This window comes from Aquarana catesbeiana, linkage group LG12, assembly GCF_042186555.1.
Source record: "Aquarana catesbeiana isolate 2022-GZ linkage group LG12, ASM4218655v1, whole genome shotgun sequence".
Taxonomy (NCBI): Eukaryota; Metazoa; Chordata; class Amphibia; order Anura; family Ranidae; genus Aquarana; species Aquarana catesbeiana.
Genome location: NC_133335.1, coordinates 206,936,897 through 206,956,304, shown reverse-complemented (window position 1 = coordinate 206,956,304; position 19,408 = coordinate 206,936,897). Strand labels below are relative to the sequence as shown.

Here is a 19,408-nt window from a genome sequence, read left to right as displayed (position 1 = left end):
GTATTCAGTTGTTTAAAATGTGTTTTCTTAAAGGATACGACCAATCAAATGATTGATGTGGAGATGGGAAAAGTAACTGTTAATTCTTTTAGACATGGTACCATTAATGCTGTGATCCTTTATTGCACTAACTGAGCTGTGAACATGTTTGTCTCCATTCTTACTGCAGATTGTCTAAAATATTTCATAGACTTGAAGGGATAAATTGTTTGTGTAATACATTGCACAAACTGAAAGGACTGAAGAAGGCCTGAGTGCAGTAGTGACAAACATCTGTGAGAGTTCATGCGCAGATGTCTATTCAAATTACCCCTGAAGTCGTCAAAAGTAGTGCTACATTTCGGACGGTGCCACTGCCGGCAATAGTCAAATCGCATGCCAAATCGGCCCAATTTGAACGTGGGCTAAAGGTATGTGTCCATCGGATCTACCTATCCTGAATTGAGGTCAGGAATACTACAAGAAACTACTGAATGGATGGAATTTTGTTGCTGTTTTGGGGTATCCTGTTAAGCTAATACTCTATCCCTTGGACCAAGCTTTCTCAACCAAGTTTCCTCCAGAGGTTTTTAGGCGTTCCTTGGGTAGTTGCAGATTCATCTCCTTTCTACACTGGCCATCAATGTATTGGGGGATATTTTTACCGGCATCAAATGTAAGGTAATGCCTCTACACTGTAAGGGATTTTCACCACCAATGTAAAGGGTACTTTTCCACAAACCACTAGTATAAAAGGACACTATACTTCTTATAGTCTACATTTTATATTTGGCCATTAATATTATTTGTTTTATATTAAGACTGATATTATGGTATAGAGCAGGGGGTTTTGTAGCATTACCCTCTCTGAGTGTCAAATAGCTATGCCACATTTCTTATTGTTTTATTTAAAACTTTACACAACTTATTGATCATGCTAATGTGTCATGGCCTATAGATAAAATATTATAGTAGGGGCATCCTGAAAACCAAACCTAAAAATTATTTCAATGGTTCCTCCATGGTAAAGATGTTAAAGTAACATTAAAACTTAGGTTTTTTTTTTTCTTTTAAAATAACAAACAGGGTATACTTACGTGCTCTGTGCAATGGGTTTGCACAGAGCGGCCCAGATCCTCTTCTGGTGTCCCTCCACCAGTGCTCCTGGCTCCTCCTCTTCGGCGCGTACCCCCATAGGAAGCTGCTTCCTATGGGGGCACTTGTGTGGGCTCCCTCCTGAGCCATCTTGTCTGCGACCATTGACACAGACAGTGTGCCTCGCCCCCACTCCGTCATTACAGAGTTTCATTGGCCACTGGCTCCCACTGCTATCCATCTGTCTAATGAGGAGGGACAGAACCAGGACAGATGCTGCTCTTGTGCACATCACTGGATCCAAATTCAGCTCAGGCAAGTATAAGTGGGGTCTCGCTGGGCAATTGCAGCACAGAAGGTTTTTTACCTTAATGCAGAGAATGCATTAAGAATAAAAACCCTAATGCCCCGTACACACGGTCCGACTTTGTTCGGACATTCCGACAACAAAATTCTGGGATTTTTTCCGACGGATGTTGGCTCAAACTTGTCTTGCATACACACGGTCACACAAAGTTGTCGGAAAATCCGATCGTTCTGAACGCGGTGACGTAAAACACGTACGTCGGGACTATAAATGGGGCAGTAGCCAATAGCTTTCATCTCTTTATTTATTCTGAGCATATGTAGCACTTTGTCCGTCTGATTTGTGTACACACGATCGGAATTTCCGACAACGGATTTTGTTGTTGGAAAATTTTATATCCTGCTCTCAAACTTTGTGTGTCGGAAAATCCAATGGAAAATGTGTGATGGAGCCAACACACGGTCGGAATTTCCGACAACAAGGTCCTATCACACATTTTCCGTCGGAAAATCCGACCGTGTGTACGGGGCATAAGGATGGGTTCACACAATTGTGAATTGGATGCAGGTTCCAATTCGCAATAGCAGGAGATTTTGACCGGCTCTCTATGGACCTGCTTCACATATCTCCGCATTTTGCACAAAAATGCTGTGTGTCTTTTGGTCCATTTCAGGTCTGAGTTCAGCCTAAAATGTGGGCTCAAATCGGACCTGAAATGGTGAAACAGCATGCACAGGACCCCTGCTGTGAGCCGCATGTGGCTCATATGTGAACTGAGCCTAAAACTTTAGAGCAACTTAAAAAAAAGGTTGCCTTAGACATTTGTGGTAATAAAATCTGCAAAAAAAAATGATGTGCTGAATATCTGTATTTCGGTTGCCACTAATGGGTCAGCAAGTGTTTGGGGCGGCTGTAGTACAAAATATCTAGGCCTGGAAAAATCCAACAGATCCTTCAGGAGTCTTTGCTACAGTGGTGGCAGTCTAATGCTGGGTATACACATATTGAAAGTCAGCTGGTTCAGCAGATACGGGATGAATTTCGATACGTGGGTACCACTGTCTATTCAACAGAAGCCGTTTTAACAACCGGCTTCTGTCGAACAGTTCTGCTGGGAAAACTAGCATTCGATTAGTGCTTGCAGCCAACGGCTGCAGAGCTGATCTGACAGAGGGGGGAATCCTCCCTGTCAGAATGCAATAGAACAGTGGGGGAGATCCCTGCATCAACATTGCTTGTGTTGTGTACAGGAATCTGTGTTTTGTCTTTGCTTTTTAAGTTCACCCTGCTGCTCATTGTTGATTCCCAAGTCTCTAGCTTATCAGTCAGAGGATGGCCTTGTCCAAATCCACCTACTGGGCTACTGTAATGTTTACCTATCATAGAAAAATTTGATCCAAGAGCTACTCAATCCCTCCCACCCCACCTGGTAGTATCTGCCAACATGCAAACAGGAAAATAACACACGGGTCATTTTAAAGGGAAGAAAATGGAGCCTTCAGATGTACTTTAAGTAGCAAGGAAAAAAGCTAATTATTACTTTGCATTGCTGTGAGAGTTCTTATTTTAATAAACCCTGATGTAATAGATGCCAAACAACTCACAGAAGCTCTCATTGGCTAAATAGCTCAAAGACACACCAGACTTTCTAGCTGGCAGATTATGCCTGCCCAAGCATGTGAGTGCTGTATAGTACACAAGACCTACAAACATGTAAATGTTTAACATCGCAATGGTCTGAATCGTAGACTTCATTAGAATGAAAGAATGAAACAAATATATGTGTATATCTAATTTTTCTTATTGTCATCAGTTTTGCTATATAATAATGGTATTAGTGCTTCCACCTGGCCAGGATTTTACCAGCCTGGTCAGTGAAATGAGAGCCATATTATTAACAGGAAAAAGATTATAAAGCCTGTCCTTGAAGCAATTCCTACAAGGAAAGAGCTAGTCTCTCATCATGTCTCTGACCTTAAGTCATTCTAGCAATGCAGTCTCTGTCAGTCTTTCCAGCATTTGACATTTGTGTTGTTGATATTTGTCTTGGAAGCCAGTTTTCCCCACTGCATGGCATGGCTCCTTCCCGCAGCCCCTACCTTACTACAAGACTCAGTAGTGGAGTAGGAGTCACAGGAAAGAACCACATACCATTGGGGGGGGGGGGGGGGGGGGCACAGATATCCAACACTTCTGGGAGTGTCCAGTGCGGAAGACTTGTAAAAATACAATAGGGTTTCTTTTAATAGCATTCTCTGTACATTGTGGAATACCAGGTGTACCACCAATGAAGCAATTTTCAGTATATGTAATCCATGTATCATTTAAATTGATATAGATTGTCTTTACATTAGTGGAAACATATTGGTAGTCAAAAAACAGCAAAAATAAGTCATAAGTATGTATAATAGAAGGATTCTCAAGAAAGACGGCGTTTTTTTCTATTGCAGGTTACAGTCCACCGTAAAATGCCACTTCGCATAACCATAGCAGATCAATGCTCCATTGTATTCCTAGAAGCCATATAATCCATAGATCTCCAATGTTTTCAGTTTATAAGGTACAATCAAATATAAGCAGTAGCAGTGAGGCATACAGAGGATAAACTACTCAAAAGAACTCTATGGTAAAATTGTGCCTATGGAGATAGGCTGCCACTGCTGACCTCACTTCTGACCTTGCAGTCATGCTGATCCAGTGGCTTCAATACTTTCTGCATCACTGACTAGGAATAAGTAGGAAGATTGGACATTATGACTTTACCCTTACTAAACTGGCTGTATGCTTGTTCTGGAGACTGTGACTCAATAAATTCAAGATAGAGTCAGGCTATTAGCATGTTCAGGCAGAAATTAGTTATAGAATCCAATATAAACCTCACCATACCATTTGTTGAAATTCTTTAAATTAGATTGTTTTTGAATTTGAATTATTATTGAATTAATTATTATTGCAATTATATAATGTAGCAGAGGTTTGATAAAGAAAGGCATTCAAAGCTTAGTGCTTGCTAAGCGGCTGAAGTGAGAAGTACTTCAGGGAGCTGAATGCTATACCCATCACTGATTCCAATAGTGAGCTCATTACCATTTTTGATTTGCTGCACCCATTTTCTGTGCTATCCCACAAGGAATGGATGTAACAAGACAGAAAAACACCCAATTGGAAAGAATAGGAATAGGACCCTACCTCATGTCTTCCTTTTAATTATGCAGTAAGACGGCTAATTGGAAACCTCAATTAATGTACATAACCCCTTAGATTACACTAGACAACAGAAATATCTCCTTATGTAGTCCTTTCTCTTCAGGGAAGAGCCCTCTAGCTTTCAAAACAATGAAAAACTATTTTATATATTATTGGGCTGAATATGGAAAATGACCCAGACCTTGTATTTTGTATGTAAATTAAATGGGTAGCTGAATAAATTATAAAAACATAGGGTTATGATAGGATCCCAGGAGGTATCTGCTGACCTTTTAAATCAAGACAACGTGCACTCACTCAGTCAACAGTTATGAACAATTGATAGCTGTGTCACTTGTGTTTTCTACATTTCCTTATCTCTTTTCAGTTAGAAGAGGGAAGGGTCAATCTGTTTTCACCGAAATCTTCCAACTTGTTGCAAAATCTGCAAGAATGAGAACAATCTATTCCAGTGTTGGAAGCTCTTCTGGCCTCCTTCTAGCCCATCCCCAGTCCATATGTGGCATCATGTGGCACATTAACCCTGAACTTGCCCATTTATGACCAGTCTTACACTCTAATGTTGCTGAGTTCAGTGAAAAGTTGTTGTGGACTTGTCACTCAAACTTCTCTTATTCTTTAACACCAAATTACAGAGCAAAATATAGCTGTAAAAATGGTCAGTGGCATAGACAACAGATGCCTAATGGGCCTAAGCTGGCCTTGTAGAATTTTGTATGAAAAAGGTTGTTTTCAGAATGTCTGTTTGCTTATCTAAGAGTTAAAGGAATGATTCAACAAGAATAAAAATAATCTACATGCAGGACACAGGAGGCATGGATTTCAATGTTTTTTTTTTTATTTTTTAGAAGCACATGATTAGAGCAGTAGGCTTTGAAAAAGGGTGGGCTCGGGCCGCAGAGCACTGCGCCCCAGCCCACCCAGTTGTGTGACAATAGCAAATTAATATTGGCTATTGACTTACTGATTCTCCTCCTGGCCTATCCCGGCTCAGGAAGTGGGTCCTGAGACCTGATTGGCCTAGAGGAGAAGCAATCCTATTGTCCGCCGAGGAGGAGGAGGAAGGAGACGCAGGGTGAAGCCGTCGCCTGCCCCCCGGAGATAGCCCGCGACCTAGATGGGGTAAGTACAGACCCTACTGACAGACCGACCACCCAGGGTGGATTTGGTGCCGCCCCTCCCCCAAAAATATACCACCCGCCGCCACTGGTGTTAGATCTCATAGGAAGGAATGAATTTCGAATAATTGAATAAACTCCCAGCTAAGAAAATCTTAACTTAAGTTATGTGCATGTATAAATGCACTGATCATTTTATGAAATTTGAGACACTGACATGGCATGACAAAAAGTCACTTGAAATTAGTCGAGTCCTTGAAGGCACCATTGAACAGTTGAACAAGTGATTTTTATACTTTCCCCCTAAAATGAAATTCTACAGGTGTAAAAGCCAGCTTTAGGCAACACACAACATATTTATGAGGTATCTACAACTACAAAACAATTCCTCAGGATCACTATGTTTCACCAAACTTTAAGACCAAGTCTAAGCCATCACTTCTCTGCTTGCAGTGCAGACATAAACTGGCTTTATGGTTCACGTTACTTACAGCATATTCATATAACATAATAGGCAAATAAATGTCTATTTAAGGTTAATTCTCTCCTTGGGCTACATTCACACTTCTACTTTTTTATGAAGTGAATTTGCAGTATAGTACATTTCAAATGATTTTTACATGCATAAGTTTCATACCTATGAACATCAAATTTTGTTGGAAACCGAACCTGAGATGCAGCAAGCAGAATTTTTTAATCTACTACAGGACAAAAGCAGAGGTGTGAATGTAACCTCAATGCCAACCACCAATGCTTAACAAAAGACTAAATGCATTAAATCATTACCAATTTAACCCTAAGGCATACACATCTATCGGAACACTAATTAAATACTGTCTAGAAAGCATACATGATTTATACTCTTACTTTGAAGTGTATAATTTACAATTAAATCCTTTCAAAAGTGATATATTCATTTCGATTTGAATTAGAGTTGATCTGAATTGGAAGTTGGTAATACATTTATACCCAAGTTCCCAACACTGATTATGAGCAATTTTCGTTTTTGATAGTTAAATGTATAGTTAACAAATGTTTTTACAATTTTGAGAATGTAGCAGGAGGCATCTCTCTGACAATCCATGATATAAGAAGCCAACCAATGGGTTCAGCCTACTGGGGTATCTAAAATGTAGGCTTTTGGTGGATTTAGTCTTTCAAGTGTAACTAATCATGCTGTTTGTTCAATAAGAATCGCTAAAGTAACTGTAAATTGGATTCTTCAATGCCAATGAATATCACATCGCTTAACAAATTCTAGCAGATACTGATGTTCAATAATTCAGTTTTTTGTTCAATAGGAGCTCCAGTAAGTGATGGTGAAATGGATTCTGTCTTAATTGAAAATTAAGATTACTTCAAATACTGCTTCCCCTTTGTTAACTAAAGTTAGTTGTTTGTCCCATGTTAAAATATTTTGGCTCTTGTACATACCTGATGAGAAGCTTCCAGCCATGATGTCTGTGTTGATACTTCGGTGTCTATGACTATTGTGACTCGAGTAATCACAGCTAGCCTATATAGTGACACATACTTGCTTGGATTTTAATTACTCTTATTTATAATTAGCTGGGTGGATCACAATGTTATATTGACTTGCTCCTGCAATTATTGCTAGTGTATAAGTACACAAAGTAAGTGACAAAAGCAATTGTAGCACGCTACATTTCAGCATGTCCTATTAGCTACCTAAATAGTTATCATTAGTTATTATAGGTCTTTGGGACTCTTTTAGTGATATCTTTGCACTACGACCCCGCAATATGAGGGTTTCCCAATCGCTTTATTTATTTAATTTTGAACAGAACCAGGCAGAGGCAGAAGCAGGAGAGTCACTTGCCTAAGGTGCTCTTCTGCAGGAGGATTGAGATGGGGCAGGAATATACCTGCCACATATTTTCTAGTACAAACTGTTTTTTTTGTGGCCTTAATCCTATTAAACAACTATGTTTGGTTGTTTTTGAGCCTATAGTCACTGGCATCTAACATGTTTTGTGGCTATATCACCCTGTCCAATCCTGCATCTCAAAAAAGTCACACTTCTGCAATAAAATTCGCTTATATATACAGTACAACAAGTACATTAAGCATCTTATATATTCCCAAATACTTTTACTATACCAGTTTTGATTCCCATTTTCTCATGAGGAGACAAGACACAGAAAGACTAGATAGTGGAGAGGAAAGAAAGAGGAGACAGTGGAGCCAAATAGTGAAGGGGGGGTGAGAGAAAAAACATTGGAATGGAACTGTGGGGGAAGAATAATAGAGAAGGTAGCAGTCTAATAAAGTCAAATGGTGTAGAACAGGCAGCAACATGGCTGCATAGTGGAGGATAGAAGGCAATACAACAAGAAGCAATGCAATGGAAGCAAAGTAAAAGCACAGAGACTCTGTTGTGGACCAGGGGGTACTGCAAGTAGCAGGATTGGATTGAAGAGTAAGGAGAGAAGGGAAGAAGCAAGACTGGATAGTAAAAGAGAATGAGAAAGAAGCAACAGTTGGGGAGCGGTAATAGAGAGGGCAGTGTAACAAGATTGTGAAGGGGAAAAAGAAGGCAATAACACCAAAAAGTGAATGAGGGAGGGGAGGCAAGAGACAGCAAAACTGGATTTTGGAGATGGCAAAGTTAGACCAGCCTTTAGAACAGAAGAGTAAAAAGAGAAATGAGAGTAGATTGTGAAGGGGTGTGGGGTAAAGAGACAGAAAAACTAGATTGTGAAGGAAGAGAAGAAGTAGTAAGATCCAACTTTGGATGAGAGAAAGGAGACAGTAGAACTGAATTAAGGAAAATGAGACGGGAACATTAAGACTGGATTGTAAGTGGGAACTGGGAACTGAAGTGTACAAGGTGGGAAAAAAAAACATGTGACTAGATTGTAGTGTGGAGGGGGGGGGGGGGGAGTAGAGATGCACATATTGTAAACCAGATTTCGAAAGGGGGGCCTTATTGTAAATTGGTCCATACTGACCCACTACACAGAATGGTAATGGTCGATCCTGGTCCTTCTCCATCTGGGGGTCACTGCTGTGTACTGCAGTAAGGCCATGCTGTAGCTGACACCTGAGCCTCCTTGACCATATATTTAGGGAACTCTGAACTTCCAGTACCTGATTAGCACATTCAGTTTGTCTGCTAAATGCTATATTTGAAAAACAAAACAGAGAAGAAGGCACTTCTAAGTGCAGTAATAAAACCCTTTAATGATCAAGAAGGGTTAAATACACTTACAAGATGGAAGTGAAAAACAGGCATATCAATGAAATCATGACCTCCAGCGGGATGCCTACTAGGAGTAAGACAGCTGCAAGTGGAACATGTTCTTCAAACCATTGGTATGACAAAAAGGAATAACCATGACCATGACAAAAAGGAATAAAGAAGAGGCTGGGGTGCCGGACCAAAGCAGTCTAGATGGTGCTTGCCCACTTCCACTTCGAACTCCCAGGGATCGGAGCAAGGAGGCCGCTGGCAGACTGGAGCAATTTGCTCTGGTGACAGCCAGGAAGCTACAGATGCACAATGCATCTACCTCTGACATGGGTCCTCATGATGATCCAGACCTACTGCCCCCCAGTGAGTCTATATTACAGCCATGTCTGCCGCCCCTGAGGGAGAGGAGAGAAATTTGCACCCTGCTGCATTAGAGGGAGACTGTGCAGCACAGACACCAGCTTTTCTATATTATTCCCCTCCAGAGCCTACTCTCAGGGATGTCATTATGGCAGTTCAGAGTTGTAACCATTTAGGCTCGGTTCACACTAGGACGACTTGTCAGGCGACCTAGGTCGCCTGACAAGTAGCGCCCCATTCAGTACAATGGAACCGTTCTAATCGGAGCGACACAAGTCGCTCCGACTTAGAAAAAGGTTCCTGTACGACTTTGGGGGCGACTTGGGGCGACTTGCATAGACTTCTATACAGAAGTCATTTTGCAAGTCGCCCGGGCAGTCGTGTGCAGGTCGCCTCGGTGAGGCGACCTGCAAGTCGTGCCGCCTCTGGTGTGAACCGAGGCTTACTGGTTGCACTTACTACACAGTTTCAACATCTGAGAGAAGATGTGACACTCAATCACCATAATGTTTAGAAAGTGAGGGAACGCACCTCTGCACTGGGAGGCAGGGTAAGTTCCCTGGAAAATGAACTGAGCCTGGCCAAGAGAGATATTAATGCTACCAATGTTGTGGTTCAACACAATGCCAGCCAAATTGATGACATGGAGAACTGATTAAGGAAGCAATACCAACAGGATATTAGGCCTGCCTGAACGAATTGAGGTGCGGAATCCGACTGCTTATATAGAGCAGTGGCTGCTGGATACCTTTGACAACAATAACTTTACACTGTTCTTCGCAGTAGGAAGAGCGCACCGAATCCACGCTCGACCGCTTCCTCCTGGAACTCACCCTTGTCCTCTCATCCTAAAGATGCTACATTATAAGGATTGGGATAACATCAGTGCCTTGGCTTGCACCAACGGTCCAATCGAGCTTAATGGATTAAAATTTTTTTTCCCCAGATTTTTCCGTGGAAGTCCAGAAGCTGTGGGCCCAATATCATGACATGAAATGCATGTACTGTGCAACGTCCTTATGAAATGTTGTACCCTGCTATGTTGCAAGTGGTTGGCTTAAGGGGGAACCCTTTTTGATACTCCTAAGAGTGCTGCCCATTAGCTAGATCGCAATGAACAGCCTCTTTCTAGATCTCATTTTCCATCCTGAGGTCCTACTGATGACTTTTTGTTTAATTTGGATATGCTGTATGCTCAGAATTCTGCTATAGGCAGTGAAAATTCTCCGGGCTCACTCTAGAACTGATGTTGCCTTGGGCACTGATCCTTTATTGCCATATGTCACGGATGTCTCATATCAGGCCAGAGAACTTTCTGACCACTCTCCTTTGGTCCTTAGTATAAATCTCTCCCAGGCCTTTAAACGTACTTCCTGGAGAGTCAATCCTTTTTGGTTACAAGAGCAAGACATGGTGTAAACTCCCTCTGTCTGTTATGGGACAAATACACCTTACCAAAATGATTTGGGATCCTCAACTGTTGTATGTCCTACACAACTCACCTGTTTGGATTGTATTAGATTGGTTTAAAAAGGTAGACTCTTTATTCTGGAACTTAATATGGAAAGGAAAGAACCTTAGAACCAGCCTACCCATTTTACAGCTTCCTAAAGATAGTGGGGGCTTGACCGTTTCCTCTGCCAGACTGTATTATCTAGCGTCTCAATTGCAACACTTTTCTGGGTGGGAGCTGTGAATGACAGAGATCCTATTTAAGTTCTACTGTTGTCCAGGTCCAGTAAATATTTGTTGGCTCAATTGCAGGCCAGCGGGTTTTGGAAATGCTCTCAATATCCTACCTTAATTCTTAGGAACGGGATGAGATGAAGCAAATAATGAGATGTCCAGGTACCTTCCTATTTGGGGGGAAGGGCGCTTGAAGGTGTTGGGTAAACTGCAAGGTTTTGATGGTTAATACTCCAGCAGAACCCAGTTCCTTTAACCATTATCTGAAAATGACCATCTGAAATCATTTCAAGATTTACAGGGTGAATTTGGTATCCCCTCTTGCAGATTCTTCCAATATCTCCAACTTCATCATGCCCTCTCTGTACAGGCTAAGCAAATGTCTTTTCAACTGGTTAACACTCCGCTAATAGATCAGTTAGCTACTGCCACAGATAAGAAGGGCCTTATCTCCTCCCTTTATAGATCATTGTTGAATTGCTCTTTAGGTAACATGCAGCTTCCCGGCAGGAGAGGGTGGGCTACAGATTTAGCTACTTTAGATTTGGCAATTTGTTCTGAAATAGGTCACACTGGTGTCCTTTTCCCCGACACAATGTTTGTCACAACTTTTTATTATACACAGGGCATATACAACTTTCAGGTGTGGCTTGGAAGACAAATCACCAAAAGTAGTGCAGGAACTACTTTTTCAGATCCGTGCAGCATTTAAAAATGGCCATTGCCGACAATAGGGTGCGACTTGTCATGCGATTGGACAGGTCAACAAGTTGCTCCAATGTGAATGGGGGCTTAGGCCATTCTTATACGCATCTGGCCATTCCCACTATCACCTGGCATTCTTAACAGAACTTTGTCACACTGCTGTAATCTCTAGCAACCAATCAGTGAGCAGTAATGATAAGCAGTAATCTATAGCTACCAATCAGTGAGCAGTAATAATGTGCAGTAACCTCTAGCAACTAATCAGTGATCAGTAATAATGTGCAGTAACCTCTAGCAAACAATCAGTGAGCAGTAATGAGGTGTAGTAACCTCAAACAGAAATGATGAGCTGTAACCTCTAGCAACTAATCAGTGAGCCCTAACATGTGCTGTAACCTCTGGCAACCAATCAGCAAGCAGAAATTATTTGCTGTAATCTCTAGAAACTAATCAGTGAGCCGTAATGTGTGCTGTAACCTCTTACAACCAATCACAATCGCTGCCAGATCTGCCGCAGTAAACACATTTTGAAAATGTTTGCCCAGGGTCCATTTAATTTTATAGAGGGTCCTAGCTCTCGCTGCTCCGCCTCCGCACCTTAGTGCCTCCAGGCTCCTTTATATGAGATCATGTCTTCTTGACTTGTCCAACCACAGCCACCAGGACAGGAGACAGCACTGAGCAGAGAGCATTCTCTCTATTTCCATTGGTTCCACCTCCTTGCAGTGCCACTTCTCACCTTTGACTGCTGCTTGGGTGAGGAGCTGGACCCTCAAGGGTGCTGTTAGCCACCAGCCTGCCACGTAGAAGTGGATGTGGATGATGTTCTGAATCACAGCAATTCTGCCCACGATCCCAAATTGCTACATGTGAACAGTCAGGGCCTAACAGGCTAACACAACAGCAATTATGTAAGACCAGGGCTTTTTTTCAGCAGGAACTAGGGGCAACTCAGTTCTACCACCTCTGGCTCAGGTCTTCTGCTCCATGCTCACCACTATCACTTGGTAACACTGAAGTCCAGCTTCTGCATTTACCTCCCAGTAATTCCCACAGGTCAGATCTCCTGCACAAATCCCACTGAGTGCCTAACAGGGGCAAGGGAGATACAGAACAGGTGCCCAGGGTTCAGTGCAGTCATAGGCAGGAGAGGGTGCATGGTAGGCTGCACCCTCTGTGGTCTCCATTTTTTCCCTGACGATGAGTTGTTGATGCTCCTACTGCATGATCTCCCTTGCAAGTGACTGTAGTATAGTATAGTATGCTGGGAGGTACTACAGCCAGATAGGTGTTTCAGCTTAATATTGCAACAAAGTTTACGACATATGACAGATGGTGAAGCTTTTAAGGAGGGGGGAGAAGATGAGGGCAGTGAAGGGAGGGGGTTGTATGCACAGGGAAGAGCTACTATTTGATGCCATTTGGCAGGTATGTGTGTGTGGTGGGCATGGTTGCGTTCCTGCACCTATTCTCTGAGAGAAAAAGCCCTGTGTAAGACTCAGCCTCAGCATATTTATAGGTACAAGGAAGCCCAGGTTTTGTTTAACCGTGTCCCTTAAGACCCTCCCATTATCATGTTTGGCCATACCCACTTTTTTTCAGCGGCGCGCTAGGCTAGGCTAGATCACTGCTTCCCTGTCATGCCCCTCATTCTCAAGCTCGAAAGTTGGGAAGTATGTATGGACTTTGCACAGTACCACTTCTTTTGCCTAGTATGCTGCGTAAAAAAAAAATCAGTGAGTGTGCTGCCTTCCAGAAGATGGTGCCCCTTTGTACCTGCCCAGTAAGATTGGCTATTACAGTGCACCACCAATCTCACTGGGCAATGTTCATAAAAACTAGAAGAAGGCAAAACAGAAATCCGGTTCAATTCTCAAGAGGATCAAGGATGTGATTGCTTACTTTGAGCAACACATAGGTTTTCCTTTTATCAGTCTTTATGAATTTGACGCAATTTGTGTTATTTAAAAAGACTTTTACTTGGTACCTGCTGCTGAACCCCCCCAGAACAAAAAAATATCTACGGCCCTGAAACCCTTTTAACTTTACTGTTGCTTGTCTGATTTGTAATACCTTATCTGTAAAAAAATCTTACACCATTTGTTTTTCTTTTCATTAAGAAATCATTAGGCTAAATCACTGAATGTTCCAAAAAGAAATGAAGGAACCTAGGCTCTCTGAAGAAACTACTGTATTGTAAAATCTGTTACATTCCTGTCTGGGCATTGCAGCGAATGAGACAGACAATGCAACAGTGCATACTGTGAATAGTACGTGTCTCTGTTAAAATGTGCTTGGATTGCTGTTCTATAAGTTAGAAAAACTCGGTGCAGCGTGTATATCACGCCCTTCTGAGGCTGCCTGTGATATGCAAAGTGTCAGAGGTGTTCCGGCCCCCAGCACTGAAAAAGACTGAACTGTTCTCAGATAAGTAAACCATTGAACACCAATGCTGGGGGGGAATTGTATTGTTTCAATTAAACTGGTGGGGAGTAATCGTTACAGCCAGCCACTGCCCACCGATCCTGATGGGTTACTATTACAGCCTGTCACTAACCACGCACACTGGGGGGGGGGGGGGGGACAACAGTGGTGACAGATCCTAGCCACTACTACCAATATATGACAAATGTCAGGTCAGACAAGCTTGTGGAGCCACAATCTAGGTGGCAGTAGACTAAGAGCATTCAATGCTAGGTTTGGTTAACTATGCAGTTAACCCCCTACATAACAACTGTCACCGTGCATTTTATCAGAAACCAGGGTTGTCAACCCCCCATGACTATTTTTTACTGACAAAACATGGAAGTTTACTGATGGAGCACATTTTTTGGGTGACATTCTGAAATATGAGAGAAACTCCTATTATAAACAAGGCAATTGATATTCAAACAGTATAAACAATATGTAAGTAATAAAAAATACTCATAACAAGAATTCTGCCTGGTTTTACAATTAAAACTCAAAACAGAATGACAAAATGTAAGCATTGCTAGGATTATGAAAGGCCTGAGGCAACTTGGGATAAAACAGAAAAACAAATGGTTTTGCATGGCCAGATTTTGCCTAACAGTGAAGGGGCTTAAAGTGGATGAATAAGCAGAATCTGTGCCTAGTCGTATACCACGGTCCTTAAATCCACAAAATAGCCCTAATTACTGTGCTACAACTGCAGCTTCACAGACACAAACAAAACTTCAAAGGGTAATAAGGATTTGAAATTCACTCAAATTTTTTATTACAGTTGGTATAAACAGGTAGAAAACATCCTTAGAAAGTACTGGCCGACTATGATGAAGGATAAAGTATTGGGATCTATGGTACCCATTAAACCCAAATTTATTTATCAGAAGACATCAAACTTACTGGACAAATTGATCAGGAATGTAATTTCTTCTCCATGTAAGTGTAACAGAACCATGTTTGGTCTAAAAGGTTTTTATCCGTGTAAAAAATGTAATCCAGTATTTGTAAAACCATCAATATTACTACACGTACGGTGGGAAGATTTAGGTTAAATGTTACACTTAAAGAATACAATATGAAAAAATGTATTTGCTTTAATACTGCCTTTGTTACCTACCTACTGGAATGCCAGGGTTCCAGTATGTGGGTCGTACCACTAGGAAACTGCATGTCAGATTGAGGAAACATGTCTCTAATTTAAAAAAAGGGCCTAAGAAATTGTAATTTGACCAAACATTTCAGACAGGCTCACAACCCTGATCCATCACAACTAACGTTTTGTAGCATAGATATAATTGAAGAACACTGGGGAGGTATCGTATTGAATACATTTCTAAAAACAAGACTTTTCGGATTTATGAATTCGATACTATGCGACCAAAAGGATTAAATGTGGAGCTAGATCTAAATTGCTTTATTTCTAATTTTAAAAGAACGTTTGAATCTTTATATTATTTTATTGGTATGTACAGTCTTGGCGTTATACGATATTTTGATATATGTAAAGGTGTCCTTGTATATGTAGCCATTAGGGGGAGTAATATTTATTGGAACAAGTATATTATTTATTTATTTATTTTATTCATTTTGGATTAGGGTGTTAGTTTATAATTGACCACTGACGGGAATAGCACCTACTACAATATGTATCCCCCTTCAACATTTTAATCATGCAATGTTTTAATATTATTTTATGATTTATTGTTTTTAGATATTTTGGGAACGCATGCAATTGTTATTGTGATTGTTTATGAGAGTCTTAGTGATTCAATACTCTAGGCTATGCCAATAATATTGCTATTGTAATAATATTGTCTAGTAGTAAAAATGGTGGATGGCCACTAAAGTGTGGGTGGAAGTGGTCTATATAAATCTGGCTTTGTGGGTCTGACGTTCAAATCCTATGAGGCCTCGATCCCGATAAAACGCGTCAGCATTGACGTCAGATGTAAACCAGAAGTGTTGCAGCAGCCATTTTGGAACAGTTTTATGCATTTGTTTCTTGTGACAGATGTAAGCAGGTTAAAAAAGTGAATAAAGGTGGTTTTATATATTATACTGCTGTACTATGGTCCTTAGCGATGTGGTGACACTGTGAGCATGGGAGTACGCCTGATATACAAAGATACAGAGTGGACCAAAGAGTCCTTACCTGTTTTATTCTCAGTTTGGTAAAGTACATGAACTTATGGATGAGGTGTGGTACACGTTTGGTGGATGGAATACATTTTCTGGTGATTTTAGTACACTATGTTAGTGTTTTTCTTTTCAGGGGATCTTACTATATGAGGATGTCATCTTATGAAGTGCTTATAAGTGTAATTGTGAGATCTGAGGTCTTTTTGACCCCAGATCTCGCAATAAAGAGGACCTGTCATGCTTATTTCTATTACAAGGGATGTTTACATTAGGGTACGGTGTGCATGCTTGGGTGCTCTGTAGGGTACTGAGGGTGGGCTCAGGTTCAGGCAGGCTGTTGGTCCTCTTCCCCCCTCCTTCTCATCTTCTTCACACTAAAGGGAAAAGGCGCCAAGCATCATGATGTCACCACGCACCCTCCTGAATCTGCCCCTTGCACCAGCCAGGCCAAGCTCAGCTAACAATCAGCTAATAATCGTCCAGCTCCATTACAGAGCCACAGAAAAGCCAGAAAATTTAAAGGCTCTTTTCTCTTGTCCACGGACATTTATGGACAAGGGAAACACTCCATTTTTTTACAAACTGTTCATAAATTTAAGGATTGTTGGGAACACTGTCAGAAGCAGAAACTGCTTAAAATAATTGCTGTAAAAATATGATCATGGTACAGGGGTAATTCAGAGGTTCCACTAGAGTAGCCCTCTTCAAAGAGACAGGGATTCTTTGATTCTGGCTTTGTGTATAATCAATAATTTAACCATTTTTAAATATAATTTATTAAAAGAAAAGGAAAAATGGTGCAAACAACATATTTACAGGAAATGGATATTAGAGAATAGACACAAGTAGCAACAGAAAAATAAATGGTAAAACAAAAAACAAACAAAATTGATTTGGCTCAAATGCCCTAATCTGTTATCCCAGCCAAATGGCCACAGTGTTTTCAGGTGCTAGTCAGGTTTATTACTGGCCCATTAGACACACTGAGGGACTGCAAAATAATGGCGCCTGTATGCACATTGTTTCAGTATATAGTGAGCTCTTCTTAGTAAAAAATGGCTTCAGCTTGGTCTCCTACCTATGGGAGAAACCCCTCTAACATGTTTAACCCAATAGGAAATGGCTTCAGCTTGGTCTTCTACATATGGGAGAACCCCCTCTAACATGTTTCACCCAATAGGGGCTGAACCGTAGAGGGAGATGGGAGAAACAAAGTCTTTGGGCTCTCTAGAAATAAGGCTCTTGGTAAATGTTCTGCATTTTGATGGTAAAGGAGAGCTTTGGACTGCTGATGCAGCCATTCTTTTCTGATGCTTGGGGGGAGGGGGGTAATAAAATCAGCTGCCACCTCAGATACAGTTTCCCAAATGCATTTATATACAGAGTATACCACATGCCACGTGTCATGAGTCTGTGGTAGTGAGCTCTTGTAGATTGCCAACTTAGCGTTCCCCAGGGCGCGGAGTCTAAGCCCCAGCCTGCTTCTTCACCAGAGCCCCTGAAGGTGGGGATGGACTTGCAGCAAGCTTGAACCAGGTCACGGCCCTCAGGTACACCCAGCTGATGCGGAGACCACTCGCCTGTGCACAGTACAAGCAGCAGACAAATGGAAATCCAGAAGACAAGCCAAGGTCAGGGTGGGCAGTGAACAAGCACAGATGGCAAACAAACCCGGGGTCGGTACACGGGTAGTCAGACAAGGTAGTATATACACAGACCCCAATACTTTAACAAGGTGGTTTTTATTACAGTCTGCTTCTAACCACCAATGTTGGGGGATTTATTATTACAGAAAAAAAGCAAAAGCTGAGGCCGGGCTTGAGAAAGGGAATAGAATAGCGCTGCCAGCACTCAAAAAGTCAAGTTACACACTCCACAGAATATTATAAACAGCAGTACTAGTACAGCACTAAAACAACATAATTAAACATAATAATCACTGCGATCCTGCAATGCATTGACGGTCTCGCTGTTCATTATGGCGCGTTCCATGGGGACACAAATTTCACGCAAATGCCCCATAATGTTCAGTATTCGGCAAATGGGCGAACACCCGATGTTCAAGTCGAACGGAACATCGGGCTCATCCCCACTGGTAAGGATGAGTTCAGGTGTGTTTGCAACTCCACGTGCCCGCGCCGACAGGAAGCTGACACTCCACAGCGCTAATCACAGGCAGTGAGACATTTCCCAATCGGCGGCTGCACAGATAAGGAAATGTCTCACTACCTGTGATTAGCGCTGCGGAGTGTCAGTTTCTTGGCGGGCGCGGGCACGTGGAGTTGCGAACACACCTGAGTCCATCCTCAATTACTGGTTATTGGTTAAAGTGTAACTTTTTTCAGTTTTTGATAGAGTGGAGTAAGGTTAGAATTTACTGCTTGGTTTTTATATCTGCTTAGTAAGTGAAATCTCCTCAGCAAGAATTCAGACAGCAATTAAAACACAAAAACAGGTCATAACCCTTCTATTCTCTATTTTTAATAAAGAAAAAAAGTTTAATTGCTTTGACCCCATTGCAGATGTCTTTTTTTCTCAGTTACCTATAGTGGAAAAAACAACACAGAGGTTCTAACTGTTCTGCTACGTATTTGAAAAATAAAGAAACTTTGGAGAAGGAGTTCTACTGCATAAGCAGTTCTCTGCAACATTCACCTATAAGCCAAACCCCAGTGTGTGTGTCCATGATGGCCTGAATTCACAGGAAGCGGGTGAATGATTTTCACTGAAGTTTTTAAAGTTGCATCAGAAAATTCATATATCATAATCATTCAGTCACTATTAGATTTGTTTTCTGTATTCTGCAAAAAACCTGGTTGATCCTGCTGCTCTCTATCTCCACCTTCTGTTCATGTCCCCAATTTAGCTATGGATTTTGCAGCTGCAGTGGCAACTCTGCACATGCTCAGTTTTCAGCGAGGTTCTATGCTGAGCATTTCCTCCCTATAACATCCGAGCAGCCCATGTGAATATAGAGTCACAAAGGTAGGTGTATACACAGTGGTAAATGACAGCCCACTTTCTCCCTCCCCCTTCATGCCCACTAACCAGCTAAATACAATGGGGGCGGGATATTAGGCTTCATGTACACTGGCCTACATTTACCACAGCCACGGGAAAAGGTAAAACACT

The 19,408-nt window shown here is 41.6% G+C and overlaps 1 protein-coding gene across 2 annotated transcripts in view; it reads right to left on the bottom strand.

Moving 5' to 3' along the window:
- The window catches only part of LOC141113455 (protein-glutamine gamma-glutamyltransferase E-like), an 82,427-nt gene extending 75,185 nt beyond the window's left edge, over positions 1-7,242 (bottom strand). For both annotated transcript variants that reach the window (XM_073606554.1, XM_073606555.1), the window contains exon 1: positions 7,141-7,242. In XM_073606554.1, coding sequence (XP_073462655.1) covers positions 7,141-7,162 — 22 coding nt within the window. In that variant the 5' untranslated portion in view covers positions 7,163-7,242. The remainder of the gene's footprint in view (positions 1-7,140) is intronic.
- Positions 7,243-19,408: the final 12,166 nt, after the last annotated feature.